The sequence below is a fragment of the Euleptes europaea genome, chromosome 17, assembly GCF_029931775.1.
Source record: "Euleptes europaea isolate rEulEur1 chromosome 17, rEulEur1.hap1, whole genome shotgun sequence".
Classification (NCBI taxonomy): Eukaryota; Metazoa; Chordata; class Lepidosauria; order Squamata; family Sphaerodactylidae; genus Euleptes; species Euleptes europaea.
In genome coordinates this window covers 44,073,719-44,092,803 of record NC_079328.1, presented here as the reverse complement: position 1 = coordinate 44,092,803, position 19,085 = coordinate 44,073,719, and the positions used below count along the sequence as shown (strand labels likewise).

The window sequence follows — 19,085 nt, the reverse complement described above, 5'->3', positions numbered from 1 at the left end:
CCCCGGTCGCTCCGGGGTCTCGGGTCTCGTCCGATGCGTTGTTTGGACAAGGTCAAAAGTTGTTTGCGATTCTCGATGTCGGCAGCGTGGCGGACCCAACCTTCCACATCCGGGGGGTTCCCTTGCATAAAGGCCCAATGTTGGAGGTCCGGGTTGAGGCCCTCCCTGAAACACTGTAACAAAGTGGCCTCACTCCAGTCCAGGATTCGGCTGGCCAGTGACTGGAACTCACTTGCATACTGCGCTACCGACTTGGTCCCTTGGCGCAGTTGCATCAGGGAGGCTTTAGCCCGCTCTCCCAGAGTCGGGTCCTCAAAGCGGTTTCGGAGTGCTACCATAAACTCGTCCAGGGTTCGCAGCACCGGCGAGCGGAGTTCATACTGCAACACCATCCAGGCGGCCGCCTCCCCTTGCAGTAAGGAAGCCACGTACTGCACCCGGGACTCCTCGGAAGTGAAGGTTCGGCCTTGTTCCCGCATAAAAATGTCCACTTGGACCATGAAAAAGGTCAGCTGGTCCCCTGAACCGTCATACGTGACTTTCAGGTCCTGACGGGACGGGAGGCTAGGAGGCGCGGGAGGGGCTGCCGGTGCTCCGTCCGGGAGATTGCCGACGGGTGGTTGCACTTTCAGCGCGTCCAGGGCCGCTGCCATCTCACCCATCACACGCTGCATGGTCTCCATCTGCTCCTGCATAGCTTGGCGATCCTCCTGCCACTGCTTGCGTTCTTCCTCCATCAGGGCCTCCTTGCGTGCCGGGTCCCCTTCGAGTCCCGTGCTGGGGAAGGCCAACCGGCGATCCTTCGCCGCGGTTCGGGAGAGAGACCAACCCTTGGGGGAGTCCAGCCAATTGTTAAAAAGTCCTCGGGGACGTCCGTCCCGGCCTTGGTCGGGGATGGGATCCCTAGGCTTCTTTGGCTTGGCACCCTCCTCCTTGGGGTCCGGTTTCTCCGGCACCACCGGTTCATTCGGTGCGTCAGGGGTAGTAGGGGTGTTCTCCTCGTCGCCTTGCATTCTGTCCCAAAAGGTACAGCAGCAGTCCGAGAGGCAAGGACTTGCAACTTAATGTGAGAGATCCCCTCTCTCTGAGTTTACTTCTCCAAATCAAATGTTCAGACGTTGATAAAGAAACAAAGGATTTATTGAAGACATCAGGAGATGAGACAGGCACAGGTAGAAAGTTGCAAGTGAGGGGCTATTCGGGTTTACAGAATATATTGACTCCAGGGCACTGGGGCACTGGGGTTCACACTTCTTGTTATGGGAAGTTACAAGCTTGGCATAATACAAAACATCAGACGAGTCCCAGGAAGTCTGGTGAAGCTATCACACTTCCAAGGCCGCATCGGCCTGAGGGAGTACTGACAGGAAGAACAGCGGGGGGGAAGATACTAGGGGCAATCAGGCCTGGCGCCTGAGACCAGAAGGTGTGAACTGCTTTTACGAGTTCACTGATAACAAAGCAGGTGATGGGAAGCAGAGACACATAGACAGAGACCCTCACACAGGGATCCAAATCTAAACAACTGGGCCAGCCACAGCTGCGAGGCAGGAGGCTGCAAATGCAGCAGAATCCATAAGGTTGCAGAAAACTACCTCCCCCCCCCACACCTAGTGACCAGAAGATGGCCAAGATGCCCTCCCTCTCATCATCTGCCTAAGCTCACAGAATCAGCATTGCTGACAGATGGCCATCTAACCTCTTCTTAAAAACCTCCAGGGAAGGAGAGCTTACCACCTCCCGAGGAAGCCTGTTCCACTGAGGAACCGCTCTAACTGTTAGAAAATTCTTCCTAATGTCTAGATGGAAACTCTTTTGATTTAATTTCAACCCATTGGTTCTGGTCAGACCTTCTTGGGCAACAGAAAACAACTCGGCACCATCCTCAATAGGACAGCCCCTCAAGTACTTGAACATGGTTATCATATCCCCTCTCAGTCTTCTCCTCTTCAGGCTAAACATACCCAGCTCCTTCAACCTTTCCTCATAGGACTTGACATTCCCTCAGTGATTGCTCCTTCCTGACTAATGTTTTAATTGCTGTTTTTATGTCTTCATACATCTTTTAACTGTTTTTAATTTGTTTTATTGATGTGTATTTAGGAGGGGTTGATTGTAATGGTTTTAAAATGTGATTTTATCATGGATATTTTAAATTGTTAGCTGCCTTGGTGGCCCTTGTGAGAGAAGAAAAGCGGGATACAAATTTTGTAAACAAATAATAACTATATACAAGCCATACAATGTAAGCCAAAGGTTCTATAATTACATTACCTTTTCCACCCTAACCTCTATTATAACCAATAATCACGTCGTGTTCAAAACTGAACATAAAATGATTTTACGGACCTGAGAATTTGCTCCAGATTTTCACTGGGGGCATTTTTCAGCCCTGTCAGCATTGTATGAAGCCGGGTCAAGCTGTACGTCGCAGTGGAAATGGGGCTCACACAAGGATCGCTCTCCTTTACATACTTTCGGCCAGTAAGAGGGGTAGCTATTCCAAACGATTTTGTCTTATCACAAAAAAAACAAAAACCCAAAGTGAAAGGCATTTCTAGAACAAAGGTTGTGTCAATCAAATACATTATATGCCAAGTTTATTTATTGCTGATAGCCATTGCAATCTTAACATAAAACAGAGGATTAAGATACCTGTTTGTCTGATAACAGCACTGGTGGCAAGAAGAACCATTTCCACTCCGTGGAACAATCATGCTGCATCAGCAACATGGGATTTTACTCACTGACAAATTCAGTGTGTACAACTTTATCTTTAAATGGGTGAATAGGAACTGCCACTGTAGACAGGAGGTATTGATGTCTGAACTGTATATATTTGCTTCAATTTTCTTATCTGAACAAATGTACAGGGTGTCCATGTGAAACCTTCACAACTTTGAATAAGTACGGCTTCCGAATGGGGTCATATAACGTAACACAGTTTTTTGCATAGCGCAGAGTGGTAAGCTGCAGCACTGCAGCCAAAAGCTCTGCTCAAGACCTTAGTTTGATCCTGACAGAAGTCGGTTTCAGGCAGCCGGCTCAAGGCTGACTCAGCCTTCCAAGGTTGGTAAAATGAGTACCCAGCTTGCTGGGGGTAAAGTGTAGATGACTGGGGAAGGCAATGGCAAACCACCCCATAAACATAGTCTGCCTAGTAAACGTCAGGATGTGACGCCAGTAATGACCCAATGCTTGCACAGGGGACTACCTTTACCTAAGGCAACTCAGAAAATCTATCACAGCAATTATTTTTCTTTAGTTTTCCACGTGACTACCTAACTGAACAATGCTACAACACAAGACTGTGGATAGTGTTGCAACTTTAGATGAAACATCCACTTAATATCCTCTGGGCGACAAGGGGGGTTACCGCACTTGTATTCCCAGCAATGTATTAAGAGTTTGAAAACGTTATAAAAAATACTGTTCACACTTTCTATGTATTCCCACCGATGTATTAAGAGTTTGAAAACGTTATAAAAAATACTGTTCGCACTTTGTTTGGCCCCTTTAGCTGTGAAGACGTCTTCCAACCATTTATAAGCTGTGGTATCCAAAAACCCTTTTAAAGCGATGTTTTTTATAACATTTTCAAACTCTTAATACATCGCTGGGAATACAAAGTGCGGTAACCCCCAAGGAGGGGCTCATGTCAAAGTCGAATTTGGATAACTGAATGTAAAGGTTTTTTTTTTTAATATGTTCTATTCAATAAAGGAAACTTGATTACTACACGTGTTTCCATTCAGTATTTATTGTGATTCAAAGTTATAAAGGTTTCATTGTTCAAACTGTTAAAAATTTCATTTGGACACACAGTATATAAATTAAAAACCACAAGCATTACCACATATCCTTGGCAAAATGGGAAGACACTGTTCTACTGCCACTTGTAATCCACCAGACTCTTCTGAAGGCCCGGGCAGAGATGGAACACTATTAGGTACATTCCAACCACCCATGGGTGACTAGGCCATCATGTCTGTTCTGAAGACATGCCTCAACACATCCACTCCGGTACACAACCGACTATGCTGTACTCACACGTTCAAAATGCTCCTGCAGACTGTATTTCATTTGCACTCTTTCTGCCGTTTCCATTCCCGAAGATGTGTTCAAGTACCTCCGCAGAGTTCCTATTTCCTCATCCGCATCGTCTCCAAGAAATATCCGCTCGTCTAGATTCCCCACTGATAACACATACTCCTCGTAGGCCTTGTTGATGGCTTTGCTACAGCGCAGGGGGAAAAAGAAAGGGGCTGAACATCCAGATGTAAGCTAATACAACAGCAGCAAGTACCTCTGCATAACAGCCAGGCATGAAGTATTTACAGCCTCAAGTGGAGTAAAAAGGTCTTCCATAGTTGCCTCGGGCTTTCTGTCCCCCTGAGAAAGCCACACAGGCTTGGGATCACTTCAAAGTGATAATACAGAAGTGGTTCTTTCGCCAGGAGGGACAGGGAAGTCAATATGGTCTTCCTCAAAATGAATAAACAAGTTGCTTTTGCTAAAGCTTGGTGTCAAACCCAAAATAAAGCAAGGCACTGAAATGTACACATAAGGCAGTGACAGGAAAAGCTGATTCCAGAAGACTGCACAGGTGACCATTTGCTTTAAGACCTCAACCTGACAATTATCAACAAAGCTGGTAAAATCTCCTCTTCTGCTATCTTAACTACCCTTTAATCTCTGGCTTTCTGATGCAATCCAGGAATTCAGAAAGTAATTTATGCTATAGACTGTTGGAACAAGGACAGACCCTGAATTGTGTGTTACTTAGAACTTAGATGAGAGAAGTGGTTATGCCAGTGTCATTCAACTGCCAAGTAGTTAAAAAAGAAAAACAAGTGGAAAAAGAAATCCTAATCCACTGTTTTAGTTTTGGCCCACACTGTATGTAACAGACACTATGAAAATGGTAACACATATTACTTAATGTGTTTATACGTTGCTTTTCAGTGAGATTGGCTCCCAAATTGGCTTCCAATTAGCACACATCATAATGTGTGGTACAAGTAAGTTGGTATACCTGTGCAGGGCAGCCCACTCCTCTCACTTAGTTTACCCCTCCCCACACCCCTTTTCTTGCATTGGCTGGTTTATTCTTTCTGTGTGGTTTTTCTTTTTTAATAGCAATCAATTGTTGAAAATTACAGTTACCCATTTTGCTGTTGTTTTACACAATAAAATAAGCTTCTCTGATTGTTGCAATTATCTGTTGAGGCTATGGAGAACACACAGATGCTGGCGCTGGCATCTGGCAGAGACCGGAGGGAGGGGAAAAAATGTCCCAGATGTTAGTCCTTCACTCTCATCCTCACCTTCCAGTGGCAGCTGGTTTCTAACAGCTGGAATATATGGTATCCTCGCCCCAGCTACAAAGACTTGCTTCTCACGTGTGCAACCCCAATTAAAAACTCAGGAGCACAGTTATGCTCCCCTGGGCGTTAAGTTCCCCTAGCAGTTAAGTCGCCCTGACCTGGATGGCCCAGGCTACCCTGATCTTGTCAGATCTTAGAAACTAAGCAGGGTCAGCCCTGGTTAGTATTTGGATGGGAGACCACCAAGGAATACCAGGGTTGTTGTGCAGAGGAAGGCACTGGCAAACCACCTTTGTTAGTCTCTTGCCATGAAAACCCCAAAAAGGGGTCGCCATAAGTCGGCTGCGACTTGACGGCACTTTACACACACACAGCAGTTAAGTCCTGGTGAAACACACCTATGCCTCTGTTTCAAGAATCTGGTTTGGAACAAGTTTCAAATGTGGCTTGTAGGGGGACTGGGTTGTGGGCCCAGGCAAGAATGATAAGACTAGGCTATAAGGGGCAGGGTCTTGTTGGAGCCATAATTAGGAGTTGAAACCCAGCCTTGACAAATGAAAGGCCTTGCGGTAGAATGAGGAACTGAACTGAAGGAGCTTCAATGTACACCAAATTCTGCAGTTACAAACAACATAGCTCTACCATACTCACAAGCTCTCTCCAAAATTCCCAGGATCTAAAAACCCAGTTAGATTTTCTTCTTTTCCCTTTAGAATCTACCAAAAAAACAAAAACAAAATTTTTTTGGGAGAATTGATGCTAAATGCAAGAAGAGGAACATGGCCAAATCATTAAGATCTTATGGTTTTTAAACTAGTTGCGTACCTTTTTCTCAAAAAGTTTCCTCACATAAGGCTTCCAAAAATGCTCTTTGATGCCCTTGGCGTCCAATACCAAACCATCATGTAAGGAACAGAGTTTTTCAATGATGCAGGGAGGCTCAGACAACAGCTTATAATCTTTACTATGAATGTCTTCGGGTATTCCTGAATGAGGGGGGGCGGGACGACAGACAGTAAATATATTTTCCACATGTTGTCCCCTAAAATTAATATAAAAGCACACACAGCAAACATTTATTCAAACACTTGGGCTTCTTATTTTCCCAATTAATAAAACACAGGAACCAAGAGACCACCTTCCCGTTTTATGGTAGAAATTGGGGGGGGGGGAGGGGTGCGGATGGAATGTTCCTGTGTTGGAAACTGAAGAGTTCAATCCTCCCTTCCTTTGCTTTTCCTCACTTCAGTTCCATGCTTTAGTTCTTTCTTAGTTACATTTACAAGTGTTTTTATTTTGTCTCCTCTTGCTACAGCAAAATTTGAGAAACATTAAATGTAAAGCTAAAGGGAAAACAAACCCCTTGTAATGTTTATTCCTTTTCACAGTCCCTTTCCATACATTACAACTACAATATGTTATTTCTTATACTTGCAAGCAAGTTAATTAATTAAAAAGAGCCAATTAAATATTTAGTGGCACACACACACAAAATTACTTTTCACTTCATTTACCTTTAAAGCTAAGATTCAGAAGTTCCTTACGATTTGGGCACTGAAGAGTATTTCCATATACTAGATCCAGGACACACAACAAAAGATGGTAGGAATTGACCAGGTCGTCACTGATCATGGGAAAATTGCCTGCAGAAATTGCAATCATGGCTCACGTTATATTTGAAGCAGACAACAGAATCTTGGGGTGCAATACACCAGATGTTCTAGGTTTGTTGTAAACAAATGTAATGTATACAAACTATACAACCACGTAATTATATTTTTAACCAGTCCTTCCTCAAAAGGGCCCAGGGTGGTGCTTCCATCATCACAACAACCTTACAAAGTACGTTGGACTGAAAGATAGTGACCAGCCCAAAGTCTACAATGGGAGAGAGCAATTAAACTCAGGTATTCCCAGTCTTAGATCAACACTCAAACTGCTACGCACATCATATATTTGGAAAACCCATGTAAAACATATCAGTTCATAAAGATAACATAAAGCCCTAACATAAGAACACCTACCTGAATGATGAAATATTATTTTCACTTCTAAAAATCAATTCCGAGGTTAATGTAAAAATTATTAATCATGTTTAGGTGTATCATAATGTTAGCTGTTCAATGATTTAGAGAATAAACCTAAGCAGTTCTACCCAGAGTCCTACTCAGGACTATTGAATGAGGCTCACTCTCAGGAAAGCGTTCTCACAATCACACTCCTAATGTCCCTAGCACCCGGGAGTAAACACAGCATATGCTGACTTCAGAACTGCAACCTCTGACACTGAATGGTACTGCAGTACTATAAACTTAAAACATATATAATAATATGAACAGAGTCAATTTTTAACTAAGAACAATACTGTCAGGACTGAAGGTCATTATCAGATGCAGGTATTTCTAAGCACAGTCTGAACAGCCTTTTTGCCTACTAACTTGCTATTTTCCTTCAAAAAAATTAAACAGTAGGGAAAAAATAATCGTGCAAGCACTTAATGACTGGAAGGATCATTCTAACCAGGGACCTGCTACAGTTCACACTGATTATTTAAACTCTGAGAAGCAGAATTTTTTTAAAAAATCATTAGCAACTAAGTATGCAGCTTTCAAGTATGTTAGCACTAGTCTTACCACGCACATCAGGCAGCAAGCTAATTCAACTGCACCAAAAGGAACAAATATGAAAGGCTGCAGGACCCTCTGCACAGAGAAAGGAAGTGGTCAATGCTGCTCTTGAAGCTGGGAAACCTATCATACAGACAAGCCCCAGCTTGCCCCTGAAATGTGGTTGCCATGATAAAAGGCAGCAGAAACCTTCAAAAACACAGTAAACAACTTAACCACTCCACTTCCACTAACTGTCAAATGTAAATGAAGTCTGCGTCAGTCAGATTCTGAGTTTCAGAGTTTACAAACCGACTAAGACAACTCTTCCTTTTTAAAACCCTTGTTTACTTTCTGCAATGTATCATTCTAGAACAACAAATGCACCAGCTAAAATTAAGCAGTTGAGCATTAACTATACACAAATCTGGCAAACACACACACACACACAAAATCTGTTTGAAAAACAAAGTCCTTGAAGACATAACATAGAACTGCTTGCTCGTTCCCATGTCCATATCCCAAACTCCTAACCCTTACTCAACCCCCTAAACTGAATCCCTCAGCCTAACTTCATAAATCTAAACCTAATCCACAGTAATTCTCCTCTAACCCAGCAGGTCTTAATTTTTAATCCACTACCATCCCCCAAGTGCAAAACATTATCAAGTTCCCCCCAAACTACAAGTAAAAATTAAAAAGGTCATAAATACCCCATGTTGATGGGGTAGTAAACGGTCACAAGTCCAATTTTATTTGTATAAACTGTAACAATAGATTGGATGATTGTCAAAGAGCTCTGGGAGGCTAGCACATCAAGAACTTTGGAGGATAGTTAGAGATGGAAATTTTTAACCCTGTAAGGCAGAGGTGGGGAACCTTTTTTCTGCCAAGGGCCATTGGGATATTTATAACATCATTCACGGGCCGCACATTCTGGCCCTGCCCCCTTTAACCCCTCCATTGTCGCCACTTCCGCCCGCAGCCCTCTTGTAATACAGAGGAAAATATTTCTTTCCCAGGTGGGAAAGGGTTAACACAGTTTCTTGGGCGGTCCTAGCAGCTCCATAGCTAATGACTCTTCTCCAAGGGGGAAAGAAGGTTCCTTTTCTCGGCAAAACAAACTCACATCTGCCTTGAATAGAGGCTGTTCCTGTCCGCAGGAGGGGGCGGATCACCAGTCTTAGATCCTTCTGAGCTAGAGGTCTGCCAGGACCCACAAAGGGCCAGACCAAATAGTTTTGCGGGCCTTATACAGGCCCCGGGCCTGACGTTCCCCACCCCTGCTGTAAGGAAATATCAGAACTAATAATGGAAAAACATTTCATTTGCAGTATTTTCAAGTGCCGAATAGTGTTCAATGCCTTCTAAAGAAATGCAGCGCACTTAGGCGAAAGCACAGTGGGAATTAATTATGAGTTATATAGTTATGAAAGAGGATATTACATTATTTTGTGCAGTATTGTTAGAATTGGATCATTCAATTCCTACATTTAGAGAAAAAAATGGGGAAAGGATTTTGGTCAGAAAATATTTTGATTGGAAATGGATATGGAACAACATCCCTTCCAGATTAATCTCAGCAGATGTAAAAAAAAAAAAAAATTCAAAATCAATAATATTTGACACCGTGCAGAACCCATTTGACAGATTGTTATAAATGTTGGTGGTGACATGCTAATAGAGCATGCTCTTTAAAAATATATATTTTGCACACATCCTAAAATTCAAGCTTTGGGGACTTATATTATGGATCACGTATCTGAAATTACAAGCTGTACATTGCCAATGAATACAATGCTACCGGCAAGACAACAGGTGATATTATTATGGTGCACTCCTACCCTAACTCAGAAGATTTTATAGTTAAGAAACAAAGTTTTAGGCAAAATATCATTTCTCACCTTTTGCATAAACAAACAGCACCCAGCAAAACTGAAAAACCTCAGAGACTGTGCAAGGTTGTCTCCTTTTTAGGAACGAAACCATAAAAAGAAACAAAAGTTATTACATTTTTCAACTACACAGTAAGGTGCTCTCCAACTATATCCTCCACCCCATGTTAATGGGAAATGAAATGCAACATGCCCAGGTTTTTTCTATGGAAGTGACACACAATGGTTATCTTGTTTTTTCTATCTAGCTTGAGCACACAGGGATTTCAGATGACAAGGGAGGCTGAGCTGCACATTTCAATTTGATCGCGCCATAGCAAAGAGCAGAGCAATGGCATGGAGATTCCCCCTTGCTTTCAGGGTCAAGCTCGGACTGAACACTTGGATCAGAGGAATGTAACCGGGAATGGTGGTGGGAGTGGGAGATGACCCAGTACAAGAACGAAAGTCCTCTTGACCAGGCTAAAATCTACAAGCATTCAAACTGCTGAACACATTTTACCTATGAGTTATCATCAAATCAGTACGCCGTTTACTTCCAAATAACTGTGTTCTGATGGTAACTTAAGTCTTTAGTTAACATAATAAAGCCACACCTTTGCTTTCTTCCTCTCTGCTGACGTGGTTGATCTTCTTGAGGGTGCTTGAAGATATCCTGAAAAATGGGTTCATACTTCTTAAAAATTACAGCAGAAACTGTAAAGTTCCTTTCTAATCTTGCAGTACGTTCTCTGAACTGAGAGGGTAGATTTGCCATATCTTCCCACTTCTTCATCTTGTTAAAAAACTCTATCAAACTGAAGATATTTAGAAGATCAGGCTTATGGAAACGACATGCTGAACACATTTTAAATACACAACCTGCCTGAAAATGGACTGTGATTTTTGTAAGGTAGGGTGGCTACAACAGGAGAGATGCATGTTTTCAAAACTTTCTTTATTAGTCAACTAGGACAAACAAAAGTCAGTCAGTTTAAGGAGCTCTGACTATCTATAGGTGATCTTGTCTTTGTTCAAAATGTTTTCCTGATTCACTCTGCCAATACATTTATTTATTGAGACCCCTCCCTCCCAAACATGTATGCTGTGCTTCTGCTCCTTGTACCACTGTCCTCTCTCATGGTATTTTGTATACATGTTCTGATCTTGTTGGTTCAACATGGCTTAGGTACTTCTATGTTGGTTGATTCTGCGAATGGCTGTGCCATGAACATGAAACAGTTTATAACGTGACAACCGTTTTAGATACAAAATTGAAAAAAACAACAACAAAGTATCAGTGGCCAGCTCATTTTACTTGTTAGTCCGTCAAGTTTTTGAAACATAAGCATAAGCTCCAAGCTGTAGTTGATGGCTTATTTACCTTAACCATGCTAATTCAAGTAAAAGACTATTATTTTCTAAAATCTCCTACTAAGATAGACATAAAAGCTCCCAAACATTTGTGTATTACTAGTTGACTTACTGCATCGAAATAGGTTTTAAACATTTATTGACAGTGAAAACACGTTGTGGTTTTAAAGGGTTAACACCAACAGGTTCCATGAATAAAATCTTTAACTTGTTTATCATTCAATTCCAGCAAATCCCACTGTTACAACAGACCGTAAGCAAAATCCATCATAATGGATCTAATAGTTATAAGATGACTGAATCTGTGTAATAAATATCAAAACTCAGATCTAAATGGTCCCAAGGTATGATGCAAACGCACATAATGCAACAACCTTGAAGCCAAGGATCTTCAAGTCCATTAACACCTGGATCCAAGACCTCCTGAGACCCCAAAATACATCAACTTCACTTCCGCAATGGAAGAAAGGCAGGATAGAGATGTAATAGGTAATAATCATAATCCCACATCTGTATCAGAGAGGTTTCTGCAGCACATGCAGTAATCTAAAGCTGTTATTTTTTAAAAATTTAATTTTTAGAAAATGAAAAATTACCTTTGCCCTGAGCAGCGCAATATTCTGATTAAGGATACGTAGTTTCCTTCAACGGTTCCTCTGCTAACAGTTGGCACGGCTTTTCTGCAAGCCACATACAAGGAGCACGCTAGCCAATGTAGGCTGTCCCCCTGTCATATTAAAAAAAAGAAGTCCTCAACAATTTCTTAAACACACATACCCACAAGTTTCTTCCAGTGGAGCCAGGATGAGTGATTAAGGACCCTGTGATCCAAAGAGCTGCTTTAGGCATGCCTAGAGACATACTTGATTGATTTTTTATAAGTTTCAAATGCTATTTGTCATTTGAGAAATACAAGCTGGAAGCCTCCTTAGATGCAAGGAACGATTTGTACAGTTCACTAGATCCCAGCCTTCAACACGCTGGTAAGGACCTGCCAAGCAAACGTTATGCAATAGAAAGCTTGAGAAATTGTGTTTAGGGTTGGAATACTGCTAAATGCAAATGCAACCAGAAAATGTGCTTCACGGGGCCATAGTTGAAGAAGAGTTGGTTTTTATATGCCGACTTTCTCTACCACTTAAGGGAGACTCAAACTGGCTTACAATCACCTTCCCTTTCCCTCCCCACAAAAGACACCCTGTGAGGTAGGTGGGGCTGTAAATTGCCCAAGGTCACCCATCTGGCTTCATGTGTAAGAGTGGGGAAACAAATCCGCTTCACCAGATTAGCCTCCGCTGCTCATGTTGAGGAGTGGGGAATCAAACCCAGTTCTCCAGATCAGACTCCCACTCCAAACCACCGCTCTTAACCACTATACCACACTGGCACCATGCTGAAAGAAAATATACAGCCACCTTTTAAATATAAAGAATTAAAATGGTTTTGATGGTTGCCTATCCACAAAGAGCATGCCACATCTAGGATAGCTAACTCATTATTTCTTAGCTGTATCTGAAGAACTGAGCTGTGAATCATGAAAGCACATACCTTGTCTGAAATTTTGTTAGCCTTTAAGGTGCTACTGGATTCTTGCTCTTTTCTACTCATTACCGATAATTCCTGATTTTAACCTATTCTTCATTAGAGAGAATCTGTATGGTCTTGCCAAGCATTCATGCAATTGGGTGTATGCCGTGAGAATCTTATCACATTTATAGTTTCAGGTGGGTAGCTATATTGGCTGCAGAAGAGCAAGGTCCAGTAGCACCTTAAAGTCCAACAGGACTGCCATCTTTCAAGAGCCAAAGCTGCCTTCGTCAGATACAATGTGCTTGTATCTTGCATCAATGTATCTTGTATTTGACAAAGCGAGCTTTGACTCAAACACTTATACCCTGAAAATCATGTTGGTCTTCAAGGTGCTACTGAACTCGAATCTTGCTTATCACATTTATACATCTGAGCAGAACTCCAAAGATGCAAATGTGGGACAAGATTCTCTTCGTCCTTTACATGAGTTGCCTGGCTAACAGAGCAAATACATGAACGCTGGCATTACATCACCATGTAGCAAACATAGATATCTATGGACACATGAGCAGTTCCTCAGTGGAACAGGCTTCCTCAGGAGGTGGTTAGCTCTCCTCCCCTGGAGGTTTTTAAGAGGAGGTTAGATGGTCATCTGTCAGCAATGGTGATTCTGTGACCTTAGGCAGATGATGAGAGGGAGGGCATCTTGGCCATCTTCTGGTCACTGGGTGTGTGTGGGGGTAGGTAGTTGAGAGTTTCCTGCATTGTGCAGTGGGTTGGACTAGATGACCCTGGTGGTCCCTTCCAACTCTATGATTCTATGAAGCTGCCTTATACTGAATCACAACTTCAGTCCATCAAAGTCAATATTGTGTCTATTCAGACCGGCAGCGGCTCTCCAGGGTCTCAGGCGGAGGGTCTTTCACATCACCTACTTGCCTAGTCCTTTTAACTGGAGATGCCCGGGATTGAACCTGGGACCTTCTGCCTGCCAAGCAGATGCTCTGCCACTGAGCCATGGCCTCAAACTGAGACCTGCTGCAGAGGCCAGAGAGCTAAACGACTCAGGGCACTCAGAAGAGGCAGGACTCCCATACCTGGGTCGGATCCGGTATGGAGGTTTCCTCGTTTTAACTTGTATGCGTATGTTTCATTTGCCGTGGAGTGAGCAAACAAAACAGGACTAGCATACTATGAAAAGAAGTAGCAGAAAAGAGCAAGAGTCCCGTAACACCTTAAAGACTAACAAAAATACTTTCTGGCAGGGTATGAGCTTTCGTGAGCCACAGCTCACTTCTTCAGATACAGCTAGAATGAGAATCCATCTGTCTTTAAGTAGAGGAGAGTGAATCCAGACAAGCATTAGCATGTAAATGTTAACAGTATGTAAATGTGAATAGCAGGCATGATGGGATTAGGTGTGGTATGCAGAAGAGTCTGTGATGTCCAGGGGAGAGATGGGTGTGGAGAAATCAGCATTGGTAATGCTGCATACCACACCTAATCCCATCACGCCTGCTATTCACATGTACATACTGTTAACATTTACATACTAATGCTTGTCTGAATTCACTCTCCTCTACTTAAAGACAGATGGATTCACATTCTAGCTGTATCTGAAGAAGTGAGCTGTGGCTCACGAAAGCTCACACCCTGCCAGAAAATATTTTTGTATCTGAAGATAAGTATCTGAAGAAGATAAGTATCTGAAGATAAGTATCTGAAGAAGTGAGCTGTGGCTCACAAAAGCTCACACCCTGCCAGAAAATATTTTTGTATCTGAAGAAGATAAGTATCTGAAGATAAGTATCTGAAGATAAGTATCTGAAGATAAGTATCTGAAGAAGTGAGCTGTGGCTCACAAAAGCTCACACTCTGCCAGAAAATATTTTTGTATCTGAAGAAGATAAGTATCTGAAGAAGTGAGCAGTGGCTCACAAAAGCTCATACCCTACCAGAAAATATTTTTGTTAGTCTTTAAGGTGCTACTGGACTCTTGCCCTTTTCTACTACTGCAGACAGACTAACACGGCCACCCACTGTGAATTATGAAAAGAAGTATACAGCATAAGTTCAAATAGCATTTTAAGCGCCAGAAGTGCGCAATAAGAGGGAATGGCTTGTGTGCGCTCCCCCATTTAGCCACGCCCCTCTCCCTCCTTTCCAAGCCCCGCCTCAAAACGCCCGCCCCCCTCATCGCCACTAGCTCCTCCCCCATCCCCAAGGAGAACTGTGCCTCACGCCCCGCCCCTTCTCCCCAAGCCCCGCCCCGAAACCCCCACCCCTTCCCTCCGCCTAGCCCCGCCCCAGCCTCCTGACTGACACTCTCCCCCAGGCCCCGCCCCCTCAGCTCACCTCCAGGGTGTAGTTGCGCTTCATGCCCTGGTAGTTGAGCCAGGCCTCGGCCCGGGCGCGCTCGTCCATGTTGAGGCTGCCGCACAGCTCCTCGTAGCGCTGCCGGGCGTCCCGCTCCGCCTCGGCTTCTTCCGCCGCCTCCTCTTCCCCCTCATCCTCGGCTTCTTCTTGCCCGGCGGGGGTGAGGAGGGCGGCCTCGGCCGTCGAGGGCGAGGCGGCAGGGCTGAGGGGAGGAGCGGCCGCTCCGGCCGCCGCCGCCTCTTCTTCCCCTTCGTCTCCTGTCAGCATCGCCTCTGAGGGGGGGGGGAGAGAGGACGGCGGCTCGAGACGGGGCGCGCGCGCACTGCGCCTGCGCCGCGTTTTCCTCCCCCTTCTCTTCCCCCCCCCCTTGTTGTAGTATCTGCGCGTTTGAAAGGCCGTCCGCCGAGTGACGTCACGCTCTTCGCCCCGCCTTCATCCGCGCCTTTCGAATCGAAAACATCTCGCTTCTCCCTCCCCCCCGCCTCCCGCGCGGCTGCGCCGATTGGTCAGGGCGCTTCGCTTCCGACCCAATCGGCGCGTCTGCTTCTGCGCAGGCGTTTCAGCCAGTAAGAGGAAAAGCGTGCGTGCGTGGGTAAGTGGGTGGGTGGGGAAGAAAGCTTGAAACTACAGTACCCATAAGGCTGGGGAAAGTGCCAAAGCAGGACTACAGCTGAACATCAAGAAAACAAAAGTAATGACTACAGGAGAATGACACAACTTTAAGGTTGACAATGAGGAAATTGAAATTGTTCAACACTTTCTATTCCTTGGCTCCACCATCAACTAAAAGGGAAACTGCAGCCAAGAAATCAGAAGGAGATTGAGACTGGGAAGGGCAGCCATGAAGGAGCTAGAAAAGATTTTGAAGTGTAAGGATGTGACTCTGGCCACCAAGACTAGATTAATTCATGCCATCATATTCCCTATTACTATGTATGGATGTGAAAGCTGGACAATGAAGAAAGCTGATAGGAAGAAAATAGATTCCTTTGAAATGTGGTGTTGGAGGAGAGTGTTACAGATTCTGTGGACTGCCAAAAAAACCAATCAGTGGGTTATAGATCAAATCAAGCCTGAACTGACCCTAGAAGCTAAAATGACTAAACTGAGGCTGTCGTATTTTGGTCACGTCATGAGACGACAAGAGTCACTGGAAAAGATCGTCATGATAGGAAAAGTTGAGGGCAGCAGGAAAAGAGGAAGACCCAACAAGAGATGGATTGACTCAATAAAGGAAGCCACAGCCTTCAATTTGCAAGATCTGAGCAAGGCTGTCAAAGATAGGACATTTTGGAGGACTTTCATTCATAGGGTCGCCATGAGTCGGAAGCGACTTGACGGCACTTAACACACACACAAGGCTGGGGAGGCAATGGTAAAGCCTGGGCCGCTGTTAACTGTTTGTTGGCCTCACGGCCATTTGCGTAAGATGCAAGGCAGCACCCGCGGAAGGGAATAAATTGTGCAGCCTATTTAAACAAGGAATAAACTACAATACCCATAAGGCTGGAACGTGGAGGTAAGCCAGGGCTGGTTTTTACTGTTTGTTGGCCTCATATTCAGATGCGTAAGAATCGTAGAATAGAATCATAGAGTCATAGAGTTGGAATGGACCACCAGGGTCATCTAGTCCAACCCCCTGATCTCCAGGCTCACACAGTGGCCAACCAGATTTATATACATGCTTTATATACAGATGCGTAAGAATCGTAGAATAGAATCCTAGGGTTGGAATGCACCACCAGGGTCATCTAGTCCAACCCCCGATCTCCAGGCTCACACAGTGGCCAACCAGCTTTATATACAAACCAACCCTGAAACGTAATCCTCACAAGACAGAAGTCCTCTAGGTTAGTAGACAGGCCGACCGGGGACTTCGGATCTTGCCTGTCTTGGATGGGGTTATGCATATAAGTGCCATCTAGTCACTTCTGACTCATTGCGACCCTATGAATCAATGTCCTCCAAAATGTCCTATCCTTAACAGCCTTGCTCAGATTTTGCAAACTTGAGGGCCGTGGCTTCCTTTATTGAGTCAATCTATCTCTTGTTGGGTCTTCCTCTTTTCCTGCGGTCTTCAACTTTTCCCAGCATGATTGTCTTTCCAGTGACTGATCTGGATTGTCTTCTCATAATGTGAACAAAGTACGACGGCCTCAAGTTTAGTCATTTTAGCTTCTAGGGTCAGTTCAGGCTTGATTTGATCTATAACCCACTGTTGTTTTTTGGCAATCCAGGGTATCCGTAACACTCTCCTCCCAACACCACATTTCAAAGGAATCGTACTTTCTTCCTCTCGGCTTTCATTGTCCAGCTTTCACACCCACACATAGTAACATGGAATACGATGGCATGAATTAACCTGATCTTGGTTGCCAGTGACACATCCTTACACTTAAGAATCTTTTCTAGCTCCTTCATGGCTGCTCTTCCCAGGTTTGCACCTTGGGAGTACTACTCATTGACACTGCTGCCACCTTAGAAAACCAGATGGCCGTGGTGGTTTGGAGTGGTTTTGCCCAGCTTCAGCTGGTGTGTCAGCTGCATCCGATCCTGGGTCAGTCAGATCTAGCCACAGTAGCCCATGTCTTGGTTATTGTCTAGACTGGACTATTACAATGCACTCTACTTGGGGCAACCCTTGCAGTGTCTGGAAGCTTCAGCTAGTGCAGAATGCTGCCTGTGACCTTGACACTAGAGCAATTCCACTAGCTTTCGATCCAAGCCCAGTTGAAGGTGTTGGTTTTGGCCTTCAAAATCCTGCATGGCTTGGGACCAGGACATCCAGAGGATTGTCTTCCCCCATGTGTTCCTGCCTGAGAATTAATCTCACAGGGAAGGGCCTTCCTGACTGCCATCTATCAAAGAAGCATGTTTGGGGGATATACAAGATAGGGCATTTTCTCTCATTTCTACTGACAGAAAGTGATTACAAAGAAGAGGAAGAGTTGGTTTTTATATGCAGACTTTCTCTACCACTTAAGGGAGACTCAAACTGGCTTACAATCACCTTGCCTTCCCCTCCCTACAACAGACACCCTGTGAGGTAGGTGGGGCTGAGAGAGCTCTAAGAGAGCTGTGACTAGTCCAAGGTCACCCAGCTGGCTTCATGTGGAGGTGTAGGGAAACAAATCCAGTTCACCAGATTAGCCTCTGCCGCTCATGTGGAGTGGGGAATCGAACCCGGTTCTCCAGATCAGAGTCCACCACTCCAAACCACCATTCTTAACCACTACACATTGTTAGTCTACCTAACAGTGAAGTAGTTTCGGGTACTTAAAGCTTTTAAAATGACTACAGTATTTTGTTCTCACATTTAAACTATGTTTTGCACACCAGGTAATGGCATTTTAAAATGTACTGAGGCCAACGTCGTGGGTTGTCAAAGAATATGTTTAATAAAAAATAATTAAACTTCCATTTGCTCTATAGAACATCATAGAAAGTAATTCAATAAATTACAAATGACTTTAAGACGCTTGTTCAACTACAGAAAGCAAATTCAGACTACACAGAACACAACCGGCAAATATTGCAAATGTCCAAAAACAAAAAAGAACCCCCAAAAAAACCCAAAAAACCAGGACTTAGACTTGGATCATGAGGCCTGAAACGAAGGGATAAAATACAAGGCAATAAACAGCTAAGGTTCTTTTAGTCACTACCAACATACACTTCTTCACCATCTTGGATATCCTTCGTACTGAAAATTTCAGTATTAATGTAATTCCAATGGGCTGTCCTTACAACTCTGGACTTACGCGGCCATGTTTTCATAATGTTCAGCTGACGTAGCTACATATTTCTCATCTTCCAACTGATACTGATTAAAATAAACAAACAGGCCTTTTACTTCAGCTGCGCATTATTTGAAACTGTAAATTGCCTTATTACAGAGAGAGAAGACCACTAGAATGGTAAGCAAATTCACTTGACCATAATTAGGAAAATACTTTATTTCATAAATTTATTAAAAATTATGTTTAGGATTTTCTTTT

The 19,085-nt window shown here is 43.8% G+C and overlaps 1 protein-coding gene across 1 annotated transcript in view; it reads right to left on the bottom strand.

Moving 5' to 3' along the window:
- Window positions 1-15,354, bottom strand: part of RBL2 (RB transcriptional corepressor like 2) — a 33,568-nt gene extending 18,214 nt beyond the window's left edge. The window contains exons 1-9 of the mRNA XM_056862378.1: window positions 15,067-15,354; window positions 11,778-11,908; window positions 10,425-10,625; window positions 9,838-9,902; window positions 6,842-6,970; window positions 6,153-6,313; window positions 5,979-6,043; window positions 4,051-4,237; window positions 2,350-2,516 (exon numbers count right to left, since the gene is read on the bottom strand). Of these exons, the coding sequence (XP_056718356.1) occupies window positions 2,350-2,516; window positions 4,051-4,237; window positions 5,979-6,043; window positions 6,153-6,313; window positions 6,842-6,970; window positions 9,838-9,902; window positions 10,425-10,625; window positions 11,778-11,908; window positions 15,067-15,354 (1,394 nt within the window). The remainder of the gene's footprint in view (window positions 1-2,349; window positions 2,517-4,050; window positions 4,238-5,978; window positions 6,044-6,152; window positions 6,314-6,841; window positions 6,971-9,837; window positions 9,903-10,424; window positions 10,626-11,777; window positions 11,909-15,066) is intronic.
- Between the last annotated feature and the right edge of the window lie 3,731 nt (window positions 15,355-19,085).